At 45.8% G+C, this 19,720-nt stretch overlaps 1 protein-coding gene across 2 annotated transcripts in view; it reads left to right on the top strand.

Moving 5' to 3' along the window:
• Positions 1-3,734: 3,734 nt before the first annotated feature.
• The window catches only part of NOTCH2 (notch receptor 2), an 86,776-nt gene continuing 70,790 nt past the window's right edge, over positions 3,735-19,720 (top strand). Inside the window, exons 1-2 of one of the 2 annotated variants that reach the window (XR_012633696.1) lie at positions 3,735-3,900; positions 13,806-13,887. Coding sequence is in view for 1 of the 2 variants with exons in the window: in XM_074906822.1 (XP_074762923.1) it covers positions 3,819-3,900; positions 13,806-13,887 (164 nt within the window). In the remaining variant the exon portion in view is untranslated. The remainder of the gene's footprint in view (positions 3,901-13,805; positions 13,888-19,720) is intronic. The other variant, XM_074906822.1, reaches the window with a different exon arrangement.

The raw sequence follows: 19,720 nt of genomic DNA on the forward strand, positions 1-19,720 counted from the left end.
TGCTGTAGCTCCCCAGCAGCTGCTGATCTAGAGGGAGACCAGCAGGCTTCCATCCACGCAGCCAGTCCCAGGCACAGACACGGAAAAGGCATCCAAAGGATGGTTCTGAGCAGTGCCAAGCAGCTGCCCCTTCCTTGAGTCGCAGCCGTACCACCACACCAGCCATTATCACAGCACTGGCTGCTACCTGGAGGGTGACCGCAAATCAGTGAATCCTTGCTCCATCACATGCCCAGAGCCAGAAGCATTTCGGGAGCCTTGTGGCCACCCTGTACATCAGACCAACTTTGGTAAAAGCTACGCAGCTCTATCTGCGTATAAATACTCTAGGGGCTGCTGAGAGCGAGGGCAGCAGAGGGTATGAATTCCCCAGGCGATTAAGTGGGACGGCAGAGGCGGCTCAGCTCGCCCAGCGCATTCCTGCAGGGCTTGATGCAGGAATGCCTTTGCACTTCTCTGTTTCTTTTTAAGACGAGACTAGCTGGCAGGTAAGGTAATCACGGCATAAGCCAAGTCATGTGAACGTTAAGAGTTAGCAGATGAGCCACAGGACAAGCTATTTGCAGCACAAGCACAAGGCTGCCAGCCCTGAGGATTTTGTTGGAAGCCTCTCTCTCTCCCTCCTGCTTTTCTTAAACTTCTTGGTTGCTGACATCCTGCAACTATGAAATACCCTCAGCTTCCATTTTAACAGGGTTCCAGCTCTCCTGTTTGCAAAAGAGTAAGCTGGGGTATACGACTCAAGGATGTGCTAAAGACCCCACAGACCAGGGGCAAGTAAAAATGAGGCAAATCTGGGTGTGTAAAATACTGGGATGTAAGGCAGGCATTTGGGTGTGGGCTGAGCTGAGGTCTGAATGCCTGAACCACTAGCAATGTCACTGAAAGGTTATTGCAAGAAAACACCATTCCGAGAGAGCTGAAACAAAGCTGGTGAAACCAGTGGTTCCTCCAAGGTGAAGGACAGAGGAGAAGTGCCGTGCCACTCACTGACTACAGACAGACACCCAGAAAGCCCCACAGAATGTGTAAATACATTTTGCCTTCTGCGAGGGGAGCTGGGCAGAGCACAACAGAGCCCCCCTGGCACATCTCTGCCTGGCAGCGTCCCCCTGGTTGCAGAGCAATGTGGCACATGGGATGTTCGGAGATCCTGTCCCCATGGGCTTCCTTCCTCCCTGAGCGGAGCGAGCACAGGCAGGGGGCAGGACGCCTTCACCCCCTTTCACTGCCAGCCATGCCGCCTGCAGAGATCAGTCACTTGGCATCATCCGGGGGGTCCCTGGCCCCCGACATTGCCTGTGACAGCCCAGCACCTCCACCCGCCGGTGGTGGCTTGAGGGCCAGCACACTGGGCTGGCTTTGAAGCAGTGGGGCAGAGAGCCTGAAGAGCACTGGGGCTGGAGAGCAGTCTGCACATGCCGAGATCAAAATAAGTGTGCCACTGCTCTGTGGAGCAGGCAATGGAAATCACTGCGGAGTGAGACTCATAACACGGAGCTGCAAAGAGGGCTTGATCTCCCTGCCTTTGTCAGCCAAAGTGCCAGGATTTCCCTAATTGCAGGGCCATTTAACTAGCGATGCGGTGGATATGAAGTCTGTTCAGCTCTCCTAATCCCTCAGTTGGCATTGCTTCCAGCACCGGAACGCACCCAGCCCTCTGCCAGCCACCAGCACCCTGCCTGCCACTCTGCCTGCGACCCTGCCCGCCTCGCCTGACCACCCCAAGCAGCCAGGGCTTGGCTCCCACACCCAGATGAGACCCTTCACAAGCAAAGTAGGGAAAGGCACGGTGGAAAACAGATGGTAACTGTGGAAACCCTTGCCAGAGCCCTCCAGTTCCAGTGCTGGCTGCTGGTCATCTCTGGGTGGGAAACTGTGGGTGAGATGGTGTGCAGGAAGATTGTGTCCAGGTTCCTTCTGCTGGCTGGTGGGCTGTGTGCTACCTCTGCTTGTTTGCATATGGTGGTGTTAATGGGACTGCAACGGGACGTATAAGATGAAGCAATGCTGAAACATGTTTTTAACTCCTCTGCAAACAGCTTATTGCTTAATGATGGACCCATGGGGATAATGGGGAACTGAGGAGCTCTGGCATGGGGACACACTGGGGTGCCTGCCCCTGTCCCCTTCCCACTCTGCCCTGCATGTTCCCTCCTGGCATGGGCAACCCGCCTGGCCAGGGTGGCTGTGGGCAGCTTAGCCCTTGCCTCCCTGGCTGCAAAATCCATGTTGCCTGTCCAGGTCCAGTCCCTCCCAGCCACATAAAGGACACGCTGGTGGCTGCTCTCATCCCTTTCCTCTGTCTGACAGAGCTGCCGTGGGATGCTCTCCCCTGTGGGCAGCTGAGCCCACGTGCACCCACGAGAGCAGGATCAGAGTGAAGAGGTATGAGCAATCAGCAAGTTCCCCAGTCCCATGGGAGAGAATCAAAGCCTTCCCTCATGCAGGCTGGATTCCCCCGATGAGACTCATTTGTCAGGTGGAGCTGGCCGGGGCGGCTGCCGATGCCATCCGGGCGCTGGGGGTCAGTGGCTTCTGCTCAGGCCAAGTGAAACACAGACAGCAGAGGATCAGCCTCTTCAAGGTCAGGAATAGTAAGTCATGCTCAGCACCGAGGGGAGCTGGAAATGGCAGCTTTTGGTGAAACACCAGAATTCCTCCTGAATTAGCTGCATTGGGGAGCGCACACCCAAGACCTCCTTGCTCCAGCCACATTCCTTCCTGTCCCTCCTCAACTCCCTGCTCAGCATTGGTTGCTGCCACCCATAATTTTATGTGTGGGAAGTTTTGGGTACGCTGGGGGTCCAGCCTCCACCTCAGCAGGTGAGGAGCTGTGGGAGAGAGGTGTGCCAGGAGCAGTGCTTGCAGGACGGCCATCGTGGCCACGAGGCATCGTTCTCTGCTTGCCAGTGGCCGTCAGAGCAGCGATGGGAAGCTCTGGCCACTGTGCAGGATTCATCACCCCGGTTGCATCGGCATACCTGGAAAAATCGTCGTGGTGGCAGGGCACTGGCCATCCAGCTCCATGCTGGGAGGAGCTCCGGGACCTGGTGAATTACAGGGGGAAAACAGTGAGGTTTATTCATTCTCCTGAACCCGGCACAATCCGGCCTTCACGGGCCAGTCTGTCGTGTCAGCACCGCACACAAAGGGCTCTCAGTCCGCGGGGCAGAAGGATTTTTAACACTTTAAATGACGGCTGAGGACTGGGAGGGATCTTGAGGTTGAATTCAGCTGCTGCCCTCCCAGGACCTCATCCGTGGGAACCCGGCTCTCCTCCCGGGCTTTTCGCAGCACAAGCAGCCGAGAGGCCGGGCCGTGGGGCGCTGAGCTCGTAGACCCGCTCCGGAGGGTCCCGTTCCCACCGGGGCCAGCCTCCTGCCGGTTTGGGGTTTCCCTTCCCGTCGGTGCCTGCCCTCGGGCAACGCGCCATCACCCCTGCCCGGCACCTGCCCGCACCCCGCCTCTCCGCAAAGGCAGCACGTCAGCTGGAGCGCCCCGCTGCGCTCCCCCGTGGGCACCCGCCACCGCTCCCACCGCCCCACGGGGGCGCGACACCGTGTCCCGCGGGCCTTGCCTTGCCTTCCCTCCCCGCGCCCCGGCCCGGCCCTGCCCCGCCGGCCGCGGGCGGGCGCCCCCTGGCGGCGGGCGGGCGCGGCGGGGCGTGGCGGCCGGCGCAGCGGAGGAAGCGGGGGCGGTGCGTCTCGCCCGTGTCCCTCCGCGCGGGGCGGCCGCGGGCGCCATCGGCGGCCGGTAGATCCCTCCGCGTCGCTTCGTGTCGCGCCGTGCCCGTGGCGGCGGGAGCGGCCGTGGCCATGGCCCGCGGAGCAGGGCCGGCGCTCGCCGCCCTCCTCGGCCTGGTGCTGGCCGTGCTCAGCCGCGCCGAGCCCGCGGCCGGTGAGTGATGGGGGTGGGGGGCGGCGGCGAAGGGCTGCGGGGGCCTGCGGGGCGGGGGCGGTGCGCGGGAGGCTGAGGGGCTGCCCGGAGCCGCCGCTTGCCCGGCCCGGCGTCGCGGGGGAGGACCGGCCCCTCGACCGGCGCCGCTTCCAGCGCGGCCGGGCCGGCGTCGGTGTCGCCTTCCTCCCTCGGGCGGGCCGGGGAAGGGGACCCGGGTCCCGTGGGGAGGCGGCGGGGGCGCAGCGGCGGCGCGTGGGGTGTCATCGCGTGGGGGGCGTCCCCGCGGGGGCCGCCGCCTCTTTGTGTAGAGTGCCGCCCCCCGCCCCGAGCCGGGCTCACCTGCGAGCCGAGCCGGGCCGGGCCGCCCCGCGGAGGGGGCTGCGGGTCCTGCCCGTAGGGGCTTACACGTAACGGAAAACCGAAATGGCAGTCGTCCGCTGCGGGCAGTGCATGGCAGTGATAGATGTACAGTTGCAAAAACGGCTCGAGTTATTGAGATTTTTTGACTTGAAAACACGGGAGAAAATGGTTTACTGCTCTCCGTCGTTTGAAATACCTATGCATCGTGTTCGTTCTGGCCTCTTTGTTGAGGAAATACCTACACATCCAGAAAGAATTTCTATCTGTCCTCCTCCTTGAGCTGTTAATCAGTTCCGCCGTGATGAAGCCATGGGTGCACATCTGAAGAAACTGCTGCTTTCCATCACAGTTCCCTGTTACATGGTGGCGTTTGCAATATGTTTTACAGCCGGGCTGGAGAATGTGGTCCGCAGCCGTAACTGTTGGGGGTGTGATGGATTTCATGCCTCTCCCAGAGTAACGTGCAGCCTTGCAGCGCGTTAAAGCTATCAAGGCGCAGCAGTCATTGATTACTTAGGTGACTACTTATTCGTTCTTCCTTTTTGCTCCTGAGAGGATGGGTCGCTCTTCAGATGACTTGGGAAGAGTGCAGCCATGGGAGAAAGTGGTAGTGGAAGTTTAGTGCATGACCAAGTGAGACGCTGATAATTTCAGCAATTGCGTTCTTCAGTATGGTTTGTAATGGAAGCTGGCATCTGCAGAATTTTGACTGCTGCTGCTGTCTTGGATACAGAGTAGTCATCAGGTTAATCAATCTCTCTGCTTTGATTTTGAAATGGTTATTATTTGTCTCCTGAGAGAAACGTTGGGGTTTTTTTTTTCCCCCTCTGAATTCTGGCAGACGTAGTTTTACAAATATGTTTCAAGAAGATGGTTGGAGTCAAAAAAAGCGTATTTCATAAATGTGTTTGGGCCAGATTTGCTTGAAAGGGACTGGAAAAATAAAGGATCTTTCAAGGGTAGGTGTCTTAAGAATTCAGAAATAGGTTTTCTTGGTAGGGTAGAGGTGTGATGCGTAATAGGACTGTTATTTCTGGCAATGGCTTATGCAGTCCAGTAAGACAGCAAAATACTCTTTTGCAAAGACTAAATGTCATGTCCGCTTAGCCGGCAACTTACCGGCTTCTTGCTAGGCCTACCAATTCCTTCTCTGACAGGGCTGAGAGGAGAAGTAGCTGTGGTATGGCTTGTGTCGCCTGGCTGGGTATGAATACCTACCAGGCTGGTCGAGGTTTTCCCATGCTGCAGAAGTTTTGGCGTCGTGGTTGAAATCTCTTCCTAGTGCTAAACAAAGGCTGGTTGTCAGAGATGACAAATCTAGACTGAAAATTACTCTTCAAGAGATACTGACCTGCATCTGGTTCTTGGGAGTGGGAGCTGTGGCTTGAATTAATGGGAAAGGGAAAGATGAAGTCACTGAAAGGGTATTTTCAGGTGCATATTCAACTGTCTTGATGCTCTTGTGCAAGAGAGGGCAGGTATCTGATGTCAGCCCTCTTGGTCAATAAATAGGAGGCTCCTGGATGCACTAAGTGCTATGGTTTGGACTACTCAACTCTACCTCATCGTGCAAGCCCAATGGTGTAGTAACTTGCTTTTCCAGTTGAGCCGTTTAGTTTTGCAAAAGGCTGCAGTTGAAGTTGCAGTAAGCTGGGGTGGGGCAGCAACACCTGCGCTTTTGGTGAGGATTCTCTCCTGATAATTGCTGTGAACGATTTGCTCCTCTTCTGATCAGACAGCAGTGGGTGAAACCGGAATCCTCACTAGCAAAGCCTGCCCTAATTACCCACTGTCTTTATTAACACTTGGGTTTTGCTAAGCCCAGTTTCACCAGGTTGCTGTTGACAGTCAGTCTGTATGTCTAACAGGTTGCAATGCAGTTTTAGTCTAGAGCAGCACAAAGGTAGTGAGTCGATGTAGAATGCAGTTTGAGATCTTCCAACAGTGAAATTTTAGAGGACTTAGGATAACACTGACAATGCCGGTCTGCTTGATAGGTATTTGCTTACAGAAAAGCAAGTCTGACTTGATCTTTTGAAGGTGTTACTGTCTATCAAATTTGTTCTTATCAAAGATACTGATTTAGACTTTCAAAAGGGAGCGTGATGAGAATCTGGCTCACTCGCATCACTTCCTGCAGGGCATCACTTAGTCAGATTAAAAATACATGAAGATCCTCTTGCTGACGTTCTCAGGACTTGAATCCTTGGGAAAAGAGGACTCCTGCCTCTGGTGGCATTTGGCATTAGAATCTCTTACAGTGGATGGGTTGGGTTTTTGTCAGCTTCCACAGTTACTTCCCTCCCTCCCTCTTTTTTTTTTTTTTTTTTTAAGTGTCTTGCTGCTGTTGCAGTGAGTGGGTAATTCTCTTCAGTGTGCTCTGGTTCTGTTCGGCTTACCATTTTTAAAAATGAGAGATCTGTGCTGTGAGAGGGGACCAGCGGCTGGTGTTTGAACTCAGCACAAGGAGAAGGTGAAAAAGTGGCAGCAGGACTTCGGCAGCCTGTTTTTTCTGGACTTGGGAATCTTACTTAAGGGCAAAACCAAGCGGTCACAATTTGTAATTCCAGATGTAACATCATTTTATTTAAGTCTGTACTCTTGGCTAATGACTGTTAAGTGGAGGAATGATACAGTGATTATTAATTTTCACCCCTTCTTTGGGACACTAGGGAAATGTCATCCATGTTGGGGGAAAAAAAGAACTTCCCTAAGAATCTATGTTTAAAAGTGTTTTTGTGGTTATATTCATAGTTTCTGTGAATTTACTCTGAAATCATCTTGCCAACAGAAGTCAAGGGCTGTCAGTGCCCATCTAGAAGAAACAGTGTTTATATCGTTCTAAACATGGTCATCTGAGAGCTGCAGAAATAATCGTTCGTTCTGTTTAGAAAATAGTCTGTTCCTAGGGCACATGTCCTTTTTTTAGACTGCTCCAAGGATGAAAAAAGAGCTTTGTATCTCAAAATGGCACAGGGCGTCTGCTGTTTGTTCCGTGCAGCAAGTCTTCATCTCGTTTCTCTGACATCACCCTGGACGGCTGCAAAAGCGCTGCTCAGCGCAAGTAGTGGGCTAGCATTTCTGCACGGGCAAACATGCTTAATGATCAGATTAATAAAGATTTAGTGCTGGAGAATGACGGAAGACTTTGGAGAAGACCCGAGCATGGCTCCCGTCTGCCAGATTGCCATGGAAACACCAATACCTCTTCAGCTCTTTAATTGCCTTCCCTTCATTTTTTTGTTGAAAACTTTTTTTTTTTTTTAACTAAATACTTTATCTTTCGGTTCTGGGTTTTAGGCATTTTAGCTTTGAAAAACTGAATATAAGGGAAGGCAGAGAACAGTAGCTGTAAGGAAGTGAAGAATATGGTGACAGACTTTCAAACTGTATTACAGGTTCATCCTGAATTCAATATGTATTATAACTTGAGCTTTTATTGGTAGTTTTTCAATAGAAAGTGTGGCATGAACTATAGCTGTATCTGATAGAAATAACAGTGCAGCTTTCTAGGTCCAAGACCCTGACAGAAAGACTTCAACTCACGTGTGAATTTGCTCAGTGGTTCCCCGCTCTGTTCTTAGGAGGGCCAATTAGTAGTTTTTGCTGATTCCTAGGTGTTTGGAGGAGAAATTTGAAACAGATGATGGCAGGGCATGCAGTTTTGTATGTTCGAGAGCTTAATGTAGTCAGATTTGCTGTTAACACTCTCAAATAAAAAAAAAAACCACAACACCAAACAACCCAAAACCCCAAACAAATCTGATTTTATTTTATTTTTCTTCTTACAGGCTTGTTCTTCTGAAATCCACTTAATTTTAGGTTTTTTTTCTTTACACGTCTAGAGAAGTTAGTGAAGGAAACTAGATATTGGGGTTTTCTCTCTCAAAAGGTACAGGATGTTGGCTGAGTGCCTTCACACTCCTCTGAGCTCTGCTTAGCTTCTCAGTTGATGAATCTTGCATTATCCAATTGATTTCAGGCTTTTGTGTGTAAAAACAGTGGAGATGTCTTACTAATCTGATTAAAGCATTTTTACTTTACAGACTATTTCCATGTCTTGTAGACAAGCTTTGTCTTTAACTACTACCCTCTGTCTGTGAAGTGCAAACTGGTTGGCTTGTTTAAATTCCCCAAATGTTAACATTTTCTAAATATGAGCTGAATATAAGGCTTAAATTGTTTTTTCACAGTAAGGATTTTTACTAGTTTTCTTCCACCTCCCTCCATGTGCAATCTATTCTTAAAAAAAAAAAAAAAATTACTTTCATATTTTCAGCTAGCACTTTTTTACTAGTGGGTGTTTCCCTCGTCTATAATCTCACTGGAACTATAATCTGTTGAGGTTAGTGAATGGCATAATTAGTTATCACTCCTTTGTGGTTTTCCTCCAAAATTTGGTTATCTTTGGGTATCCTCTCCATATGTGCAGTGCTTCTTATTCCTTACCAGCTGTTTCAGCTGTTTGTGTGGTGCGAGGTTCTGCTGTGGAAGGATTTTGTCCCTTTCTGCACATTGAGGACCTACCCATCTTCCTCCAGAACTGTGCTTTGTTTTTCAGCATTTTCTCTTAGCTTCTATTTTCACACTTTGTTTTTCCTGAAGGGAATCAGAAGCTGTTTTTTGCTCCCTTGGAGTTGGAGACCCCTTGATTTGTAGGGTAGCTGGTGTTTCTGACCATGCTGACTGTCGTCCTCTTTCTGAGCTGATCCACCACTGGCAAGTAACTTGAGCTTGCATAAAGATTCCCTCTGTATCCTGTGTTGCTGCTCTTTGAGGGCTTTGAATCCTTTTTCCTCCTTTTTCTGCATATAAAATGAGTAACATGGTTGAAATGACAGACTGTTTCTCATGAATGTCAGTCAGGACAGAAAAATCCACTGACTACATAAAGGTTATTGAAACCTATTTTGTCCTTTAGTTTTCATTCTAGTCTTTAGTGGGTTTTTTTAGCCTGACTTTTCTTCTATGTTCAAGTTGTTTTCCACTCTCTCCCCCAAGAGAGCTTTTGAACTTATGGACAAGTTTCAACCAAGTATGACAGAGATCTAGGTTCTTAAAAGATACTTAGTTTCTCTGAATTTAATGGAATAATTATGGACAGAAAGAGGAGAGAGAGATCCATATAGTGTCCTCCCAAGGAGAAGGCTGTACCAGCAGCTCAGATGTGTCTCTGTCAGAACGTCACTCTCTCCTTCCTTGCAGTAAAACCTTTGGTCAGAGCTTGCACCTTCTTAGATGCAGGATAATCAACCACAAAGCTACAGGAAACCAGCTTTGTAACGTTTCTTCCTCACAGCATTAATTGTTTTGGTATTTTGCATTTTTATTTCTGTTTGACTTTTTCTGAACTTGTGGGTGAGGACTTTATTGGCATTACTTTCCTTTCAGTATTTACAGTAAAGCCCTTTCAGATTTTCCCTGGTTATGACTCTGTTTCCCTATAGCAGTCTTCTCTCTTAAAAGCTGAACTCTGACTCTTACAGCTTCTGATCTTAATCCTTCAGTATTTCATTTAATTTGGTGGCCTAGAAAGTATCTTAATTTATAGTGGGCAGATACAGAAACTGAATCACAACTTCCAGATCCTCTTGACATCCTGAAGAATGATGAGACAGAAATAGAACTTTCCTTTTCTTCTTAGATTTGCTTTAACAGTCTCTCTAGCCAAAAAAGATTAAACCTGGGTGAAACTGTGCTCCAGTTAAGTCTGAGCTTTGAATTTGGATGTTGAGAATCATAGTACTTCCTATAGTGTTTCTGTGAGTAATGCTTTCTGCTTGTGCTCATTTTACAGCAGTGGCTACCTGTTTTTCCCCTCTCGCTTTGGAAAATAGTCCCGGTAGGCTAGTTAAATGTCAGGTTAGAATTTGTGTCTAAATGGAAGCATGTGCAAGGTTTGTATGGTCTCTAGGCTGTGTAATAACAGTCATCTCACATGTACTTAGAGCCTTTGTCTGAGAATTCTTTGAAACTTGGCTACAATGCCTGCTAGAAATTGGGTGGTACTTTCACAAAGTGGTGACCTGCCCACTTCATAAGAAGCCAGTCTTTTGGTAATTGTGAGGTGTCTTCCCAATATTCCCATAATATGCCCAAAAGGACTGATAAAAGTTACAGGGCAGTTCAATACATTAAGCAGCAGTGTGATTTCCCCTTGAAGACCTGCTGGCATACTAGCTTGAGCCCTCCACTGTATGGGAGTGCAATGAGTTGAAACATCACTGCTTGCGCTTGGTTTGGGCTAACCCAGCTTCTGACAGTTCTGGTGGTTTTGGCAAGCTAGAGCAAGTCCAGAAAGCCACCAAGTAATTCGCCATTGCTTGTTTTTTAAACAAGGAAGAAAACTGTCAAAAGCAGTCTGTTAGGCTCAGAGCCTTGGCACCTTGCTGATGCTATCTATATATGACTTCTAGAAAAGGGGCTTTATCTTTTCAAGAGAAGGCTGTCTTCTCTCATGCTGTACACACCAAAGTATTTACAGTTAACATAATGGATGTAGCCAAACATACTTTTTATGCTGACTGAGGTAGAACGTAAAGTTTCTGATGCTATGAAGTCTTGAGCACCACGTGGTAGAGTAGCAGAAAAGTAGCTTTTGAAGTAAGTCATGTTGAAATGCCTTGGTTTTGCATGCATTGTGAAATTGTTAAAGATATCGTGAAATACAGGAAGACAGTGCTTTGTGCACAGAAATGCTGATTTTACTGTGAGAACGGTAGTCTTCAATGTCCCCTGTGATTTCTTTTTTTAAAGAGAAGTGGTCATGTTACTTTTTAATACTCAATAGAATATGGTTACATTTACATTCACTTCAGCTTTAGTTGCATTTCAATGTATTTCTATTCAGCTTATTTTAGTCTTAAGCTGAAAAAGTACAAAAGAGTCTTTTTCCCTTTTTGTTTTCTTAACTTTTTTTCACTTCTAATTTACTATATACAAAATATATATTTAGCTGCCTGCATTGGCCCTTTCGCTATGTGTCTCTTTTAAAGAATTCTAAGGACTAGTAGTAGTTTAATGACCTGCTAAACAGCAGTTCAAAGCAGGAATAATTTGTCAAAAACCAGGAGAAAATTAATCATTACTTTGCTAAAGTGTCTCTGCTCTGTCTGGTTTTGGCCTAGCAAGTTGAACAGGAATCACTGATTTGGACCCTTACCGTGACCCCGAAAGCTGTCACCTTCATGTTCCCCTCTGCAGTTGTGCTGGGAGGTGTTTTTGGCCAAGTGCTAGTTAAGCTTTTACTATGTGGGTTACAAAATCAACTGGCTGCTCAGTTCTCACTGGAGACGCGGGTACTTGAAGAGATTACAAAATTGTGTTTGAAAGCATGGGCACAAAAGAAATAATCCTATGAGTATTTGCTTCACTGGCTCGATTGGTGTGAAAAGAATGAAAATTCAAGGTAGTGAGATGAGAATACCTAGTCTGCTTCCCCTCCTGGTCCTCTGAAATGTGGTAAGGCTTGTTTTAACCCTCTCGATTTCACTGGAGTAGCATAGGTGGTAAGAGAAGTCCGAATCATTCCAGTCCTTTTGCAGTTTCTCTTGAACACAGTGTAGCTGAACTATGCAAACTGGAGCTAATCTTTGCTGTGAAAACAAGCTGCTGTAGTGTTAGACAGAAGCAGATGAAGCTTGAAGTTGAAGCCTTGTGAATGTTGCTGTTAAACGGGATAAAAATTCAGACAGGTGCAAATCAGTATAAGTGCTTTTGACCACGGTGGGGGGGAATTCTGTGCAAAATCCATGTTAATATTTCTGTCGCTTAGTAACCCTGACCTCAGGGGTTATCTGAAAGGGGCTCAGAGAGGAATTTTGTTCATTTCCTGAGAGCTCTGCAGAAGCAATGCCAAGTGCCCCTTTTTTAGAAATCGAGTTAACAGAAACAGGCATACTTGTGTTGTGGGAAATATTGATAATTTTCCCGGGCAACTGTATTTAGTTTAACTGTATTCTCTATAGGGCTTGCCAGTGTGAAATGCTCCTATAGTACCTCATAGTGCATGTGACCTGTTTACGTACTCCAGGGTTATTGAGAAATAGCACTTCAAGCCCCAGATAGCGGTAAATGGAGTCTGTTCCAAGTTGTCTAATTGCTGGACTGAATTTGTGCTGGTTGCAGGGAGGGCTTAATGGGACCAATGCTTTAAGTCTTCTGTTTCTGGGCCCCATTCCTTAGTCACCAACATATAAACTTTGGTGCTTTGGAACAGTTTTCCCTGATGCCCCTTGATGAATATAATTGAAAATGTAATACCTCTTGAGGAAAAAAAAAATCCTTAAAATAAAAAAAAAAGGCAATCTGCTCTACAGCAGCTGATACACAAGCAGACAGTTTCAGTGGTTGGATGTTATTGGTGCCTCTAGGTGCCCTTAACTGAGATTGGTTAAATGCTTTCCCGAATGCAGTAAGGTTGTTGAAATAGGGTACATAAAGGCATGGAAGTGTGTGTGTTTTGGGGGCCAGGAGACAGAACTGGAGGCTGGGAAGAGCTTGTGACTTCTCAGTATGTGGGTAGGTATAGGATAAGTCCCAGATCTTCTGGTTCCAAGAGCTTTATCCACTACTTTGGTGCTATTCAAGTGGCAGGCTGTGGTCTAGGTGGACTGGCTAAATTTTTGTGGTTCTAGAGTGCCCTCTGCTCTTGCAGGGCTTCCACAGTTCTCACACTTCTGGTCACTTCAGAAATAGCTACAGTGTGCTGCTTCAGGTCCATGTGAAGAGACAAGCACTTGCCAGAGCTGGAGCTGTTGTGGTGCTTCTATCAGAACAGGCCTCACTAGAGCTTCCAGTAGACTTGGATAAAAATTGACCAGCCCTGAACTGTATTACACCTAATACTTTTTTAAAAACATACTGCTGAAAATGTCAAGTTTTAGCTACAGAGTAGCTCAAATAGAAATACTGTCCTCAGAAATACCAAATTCTCTCCTGAAAGTCTTAAACATCTCTGTTTTCACTTACTCCCAAACACAATCCTGACTGAAATCAGAATGCCAGAACAGTAATGATGTTGTGGCAAATTTTGGATTGCTAGAAACATATAGCAGATGAGCTTATGAGGGACAGATGCCCCTATTTCAGTGCCAAGTGTCCCTGGAGATAGTAGAAAAGAAGGAAAGAATTTGAGACAAAATAATCTGAAAGAAGGCTTAGGAGTAGTTGCTTCTTTCTTCAGAGAATTTCAGTCCAGAATTTTGATCAGCAAGTAGTAGTTGGTGGCAACCCAAAATACGCAAGTGCTGACATGAATGTCTTTTGTAGATTGCTGAAATTACTTCATGCTTTGCTTTGAAAAATCTACCTAAAAGAAATTCTGAAAACATTTAGTTGCCTGATGAACAAATCTGTATCTGATTCTTCTTTCAGTTTGGCTCTTGACACTGCCAGAGATTAAATTAAAATATGTGATAGTGTCTTTGTTTTTGTTCCAGTCATAAAATTTTTTACTGTAAGATTTTTTTTCATTCTCCTAAATATGCTAATGAAACTTTGACTTAACATGTATGGCTACTGATTTGACTGTTGTTTTCTTTCAGCTTTGCAGTGTATGGATGATTCCAAGCCATGTGTTAATGAGGGAAAGTGCATTCCATATCAAAATGGTACAGGATATTGCAAGTAAGTTGGTTTAATTTCTAATTGGTTTAATTATCAATCTTCTTTCATTTGGGTTCCTAGCCAGAAAGGAGATGTGAATAGTTAAGATTTTCTCATCGGGTGCATTCAGCGTAACAGTTTTAGCACAGTTGATGTTTGTTGATAATGCGTTAGTTCTTATGTGTTAGCTTTTTGTAACATAATAAAACCTGTAATTCTTGTTCAGATTTTTGGGCTTGGATCTTGTCAGTTTGATTTCTTTAGGTTAGGAAGCGAGGCCAACGTGATCGTAGAGGTAAACTCTTTACCTTGCTTCCAGACCCACAAGTTAAGATGGAGAGCAAGTTCCAACTTATAACTTGCCTTACTTTATAGAGTTTCAGCCCCAATTTGAATATTTTTATGAGGTTTTTCAGAACTGCTCTGCACTCTGAAGTGTGCCAGTTCCCTTCCACGTGCTGGAGAGCAAGTAACATGTGGGAGTTGCAAAGACAAACTAACAAAAAACCCCAAGCACACCCCCACGTTTGTCTTTTGTCATGTAATTGATTTTGGTAAGTGTTGACACCCATCTTCAAAAGGTGCCTTCACTTTGCTGCTGTATGGAAAGCTGATCAGTAGGAGCTTTTGTGGAGTGTGTGGTGTCTGGAGAGTATCACATCTATTTAAATGCAGTTCACCTTTCAAACTGCAGTATTTAGATTTTTTTTTTTTTAATTAAGTGATATTTTGCAAAAAAATAAATCCTCCTTGTTTGGCAGGGTTAATTTACTATGTCTGCAGTAAAGGGATTATTTTCTAAACCTTGCTTCCTTCATCAGCACAAGTTGTGCCATTTTCTAGCATGCTAAATCCCTCTTAATGCTAGCATTCTTCAAATATTAGTGAATTTTGTCTTGTTGTTTTAGGTTGGCTAACACACAGCTCTGCTCTTCACCCTTTTCTACATATCCATCATCCCTAGCCACAGCCTTTAGTTCTTTCTGTTGATGTGGTACATAGAACTTGATACACTTAAATTGCACCTGTGGCACACAAAGAGGAAATCATCATCTAATTTGAGGTTCTTCTCAGTTTCGAATCAATACCTGATGTGCAGAGAGGCCGTGGAAGGCAAACATGTAACTTGTTATTCCCTGTTGTTTTTTTCAAATTTTTAACTATTACTGTTTCCTAGTCTTTTCCTTTCCATGGCTTTATATTGCTGTCAACAGAAATGAGCTACCCTTCTGAAAAGAAAGCTGGAACTTTTCCTGTTTTTCACCTGTATTTTAAGACTGAAACAAGAAATTATGTGACGTTTAGTAGGTCTTTCTGATGAATACTTAAGCATGTTAGTCTGGAGCCAAAGTATGTGAGTCATGATGAAGGTAATATACACGACTGGTATTGATGTTGGTGCCGCTTGTACCTTCCTAGGGATGTTTTATCCAACTTGCATGATCCTCTTGACCATGTCTTAGACTGAAAAAAAAATAAAATTTAGTTGGTTCATCTGATTAACTTCAGTATTCTTAATGCAGTCTAAATCTTGACACATTTCTCTTATCACAGTGGCAGCTTTGACCACTCATATTTTTTTAGCATACTGAGTTATTTATAATTCTAATGTTCTCTTCCTTTTTGTGCAAAGTCTTCTTGCAGGTCTTAAGTCAACCCCTCCTTCAAGTAACAGTTCAGTCCCTTTGCAGATGCCAGAGTAATGGAAAGGCTAATAGAGGCCTGTATGTATCTTTTTTTCTAGTTCTGACTCAACAACTCTGTTTTGCAGAAAGGAAGGAAGAAATAGGAAAAAAACCCAAACCCAACCCTCAACTGTGGAGATTCTACCTTTAGCAGGCTGATTCTTGGCATCCTGTTTTGGTTTTAACTTTTTCCTGCACTATGAGGAACTCTGAATAGGGGAACTTTCTATCTTGTGTAGTAACCTAAACGACTTTCTGAATTTCTGATGGCTGTAAGAGTAGAAATGTTTTGTTCAGGAAACTGAACTTATTACTAAAGCAAGTGGCTTGGCTTCTAGCTCTGCAGGATCACTCTCTGATTAGTTAAATCTCCACCCCTTCCACTTTTTTCAAGTTTTCGGCAGTACTTCCTCTGCTGGGCAATAAGTTCTTATAATAGGCTCTCTTCTTCTTCCTGTACCTCCTCTCGGCCAAGTTGTTTGTTCTAGTGTGTGGTCAGTCCATCTAGTTAATCTTGCTGTCTGTAAGAAACAAGCAAACAGCTGAAGAACCTGCATCAGAGATTATTGTATGTGATGAATAAGACATGAGTTGCTTATCAGTGCTTATGTTAAACATCTAGTCTAGGTATTTGGCAAAGCAGCAAGTGACAGCTTAGTGCTGAAACACTTTGTTGTCAAAAAATCCTATAGTGTCTACTTCATTAAAAGAGAAAGCTAGTTTTCTGATAAGAAACCTTTATTCTGGTGCATCTGGCTTCTGTTACGGGAACAGAGATTGTGATCCTTGTAAGGAAATTATAGTTGGATCTTTATCAGATTGCTCTTGTGAGTGCCCCTTAAGTAGCTCCGTTCCCTTGGTGACGTTGCTGGCCTATGGCTGTCATTTTGTGGCACTATTTGATAGAATTACTGACCTTCTTTGACCTTGATTTTTATATTTGGAAAATTACACATTCCTGTATTTGCATCTTTCAAGGTCAGAATTTTTGTTTGAGATCTTTCTACACCCATTCAGTGACTAGTGTCATGAGGACGCAGACCTTATTCCAAGGAATATGGCCATATCAGTAGTAGCAGTACAAAGGGAACCTGTCCTTCCAAGCTTCCTGGGTCCTGCTTTGACAAAAGGCAGTTTCAGTTTGGGGTTTAGCTTTGCATTGTACTTTAGTGGATTTTTTTTTTTTGTAGTTGTTGTGGCTTGTTACCCCCGCTCCCCCACCACACCCCACCAAGCATCTCCAGGCAGCCTTTTGCACACTGAGGTGTTAAGCATGAAAGAGCCTTCTTGCATACTCTTATATCCAGCAGAGAAGCAGGATAACAGTTGCTTGTTGCTTAATGCTAATTGTGAACATAACGGGAAAAGCCCTTCTCATCTCCCTGCTGCTGGATGACGGGGAAAGTAGTAGTAGGAAGAGTCTGGGGGATAGTACTGCTGATTTGCAGGCAGACTGAGAGGTGTGGGTGCAGGGAGCTGTTTCAAGGACAAGCAGAGCAGAGGTTCTGGCAACACTGCCCACTGTTTTCTGAGCACGAGTCTGCTCTACTGCAGGCGGATGCAGGACTGGGCAGTCTCTCTCTGCTTGGAGTGGGGCAGGGCCCTGAAGTGGAGAGTATCTTAACTGGTTTCCGCACGTTTGGCAGACGTCGCCTCTCCCAACTTCCCTCCCCTGTGCCCAGTGACAGGGAGCAGAAGCAAGACTGTGCCAGGGAGAGAAGCAGAAGTGAGAAGGAAGGGAGTTGGGGTAGGGGTGCTCCAAGGTTTAGGGAAGAAGCTGAGCTTTGCTACTTCTCGTGCATTGTAGGTGTTCAAGATTTGATTTTTTGACCTTAGGACTGTTATTCTAGGCACACTGTGTGCCTAGAAGGGATATTGATACCTCTGTATGAACCAGAGTACTGCTTTAACTCAATTGTCTTTTGTTGGGTCCTGATGGGAAAAAAAAAAAAGTGTAGTGGCAACCATGGCTTGTTGGCTGTGCTTAGTCAAAAGGGGAGACTGCTGAAGTTGGCTGATGCCAAAAGGACAGTCTCTTTCAGCACATCCTTTCATACCCAAAGCTGTCAGGATCTGTGCAGCTTTCTGTGCTTCTGTGCCTCTCCAGTGAGCAGTGTTTTTCTCACCTGGTGCATGTTTCTACACTGCATGATACAGTTTTTATCTTATAGCTGCAGGATGGCAACAGGAGGACCTCAAAGCATGCTGAACTCAAAAGCAGCAACGGCATGGCTGTAAGGAGCTTCTATCCCAAATCTAACCCCAGTAACTCCAGACCTCTTGCAAGGTTTTTGACCTACCTGTATTTTCAGCTGGATCTTTATAAATGAATTTTAACTCGTATTTTAGAGGACTTCTGGGGCTGAAGGCAAGATCCTAGACTGCAGAACTGCTTCTGAGCCTGCAGCAGATATCTTCTCAGGATCTGTCTCAGGAGACTAATCACTCCTAGACCAGTGAATGGGGAATATCCATAGGAGACCCTGTAGCAGGATGAGGTCTGAAAGTTTTTCCAGAAGAGGATAAAGGCAAAAGTTGAAAAGTTTTTCCTTTCTGAGAATGGGCTGCCCTTTCCTGTTTCTTTCTGTCTCCTTTCAAAAGTTAAAGGAGACCCTGGAGACCAGGGCAGAGGAAAAAGGGGTCAGTGCATACACTTTGAGCTTCAACTGTGGGAACACTGGTGATATGAGTCACTCAAGCAGAATTCTGTATTGTGATTTACCTGTGCAGACCAAAAGCTGTTCAGAGCTCCGATGGTCAGTAAAAGCTGCACAAAACCTTGCCTATTCAGACTTCAGTTGCTGTTACTCCTTGGTATACTGGGGAGCGGTACGCTGTGGAAGCACTTTCTGTGGACTAGAAACAATAGCTGTGTACTGCTTTAAACACACAACAGAGAGGCTGTCCCATCCCATAGTTTGCATTCAAAGTATGACGCATAAATGGGAGCCTTGAGACATGGGAAGGAGCGTTTGTAAAGCTAACCAGAGAATCCTGTTCTCCCTCCTGAGAGAAGGTGTAGGTGTGGGAGTCAGAACCCAGGAGCCAGAGAGAAGCCTGGTTAAAATCTGTAGCAGAATAGCTGAGACCCTTCTCACATTAGTCATCAAACTGCGTCCTGTCCGTTGTCCCGTCCCCCCCCCCCCCCCCCCCCCCATTGAAGCATCTTCCAATCAGAGTGAACAGAGTGTTGGGTGAGGGGGGGGAGAAGCAAGACTACTAGGAAATTCTTTCCTTTGCGTTTTAAATTAAAACCATCTGCTTCCTTCTGTGCATCTCCAGATGATATCACTAGGTCTGAATAGGAAACTCTCATGAAAATCAAACATCTGGAAGACTGGTTAAAACAGTCTATAAGGTGCATTTGAAGAGACTGTCCTGTGAATGTGCCCAAGAAAGTATAGTACAGCAGATGAGGCTTTTTCAACAGACCAGACATACTTTCCAGAAGTCTTTTGAAAGCAAAAGAGAACTAAGTATTGGGAGGTAACTTCAATGTAGTTTTGTGGCAGAAGGGCCAAAAATGCAGCTTTTGTGAGTCTTATACTTTCACTTTGTAGAGTTAGGTTGTTAGACTGAATGCAGCTCTATGGATTTGTGGATACTTACTTCAAATTTGGATAAATACCTTCATTTTGTTTTTACGTCGCTTGTTTAGCTCCATGAGAGCCTGGGCTAAGGCAAATGCAGGCTGGAGCTGAAAAGGAGGAGGAAAAAAAAAAAAGGGCTGAGCTCTGACTAAAGTATTTGTGCTGGAAAGTAGCCCAGAGAGAGTAAAGGAGAAGCTTTAATTAGAAGCAGCTGCATAGCTGATGCAGCCCACAGGACATTTTCCCATTTCAAAATCTCTAGCTTTCAGAAATCATGATTTGAATTAAGTTGTATGTGAAATTTGTTCTTAAAAGATTAAATTCCTGTTGAAGTAGGTTAAGAGACCTCATGTGCTTCCAGAAAGTGCCAGAATAAACTTCATCTTCCTGTTTCTGTTTCTGAGTGTTAGATGGAAAACTGAGGAGAAACAGTGGCTTTTATTTGGAAAAGATTTGGTTTCCTGTTCTGAGCATGTCATTTAGAGCTGACACAAGCTGCTACAATTTTAAGCTGCTCTGTAGACAAGTGGTTCTTTTTTTTTTTTCTCCCCGCCCCCCCCTCCTAAAGACAACTTGAAA

This window comes from Athene noctua, chromosome 5 (genome assembly GCF_965140245.1).
Source record: "Athene noctua chromosome 5, bAthNoc1.hap1.1, whole genome shotgun sequence".
In the NCBI taxonomy this organism is placed as follows: domain Eukaryota; kingdom Metazoa; phylum Chordata; class Aves; order Strigiformes; family Strigidae; genus Athene; species Athene noctua.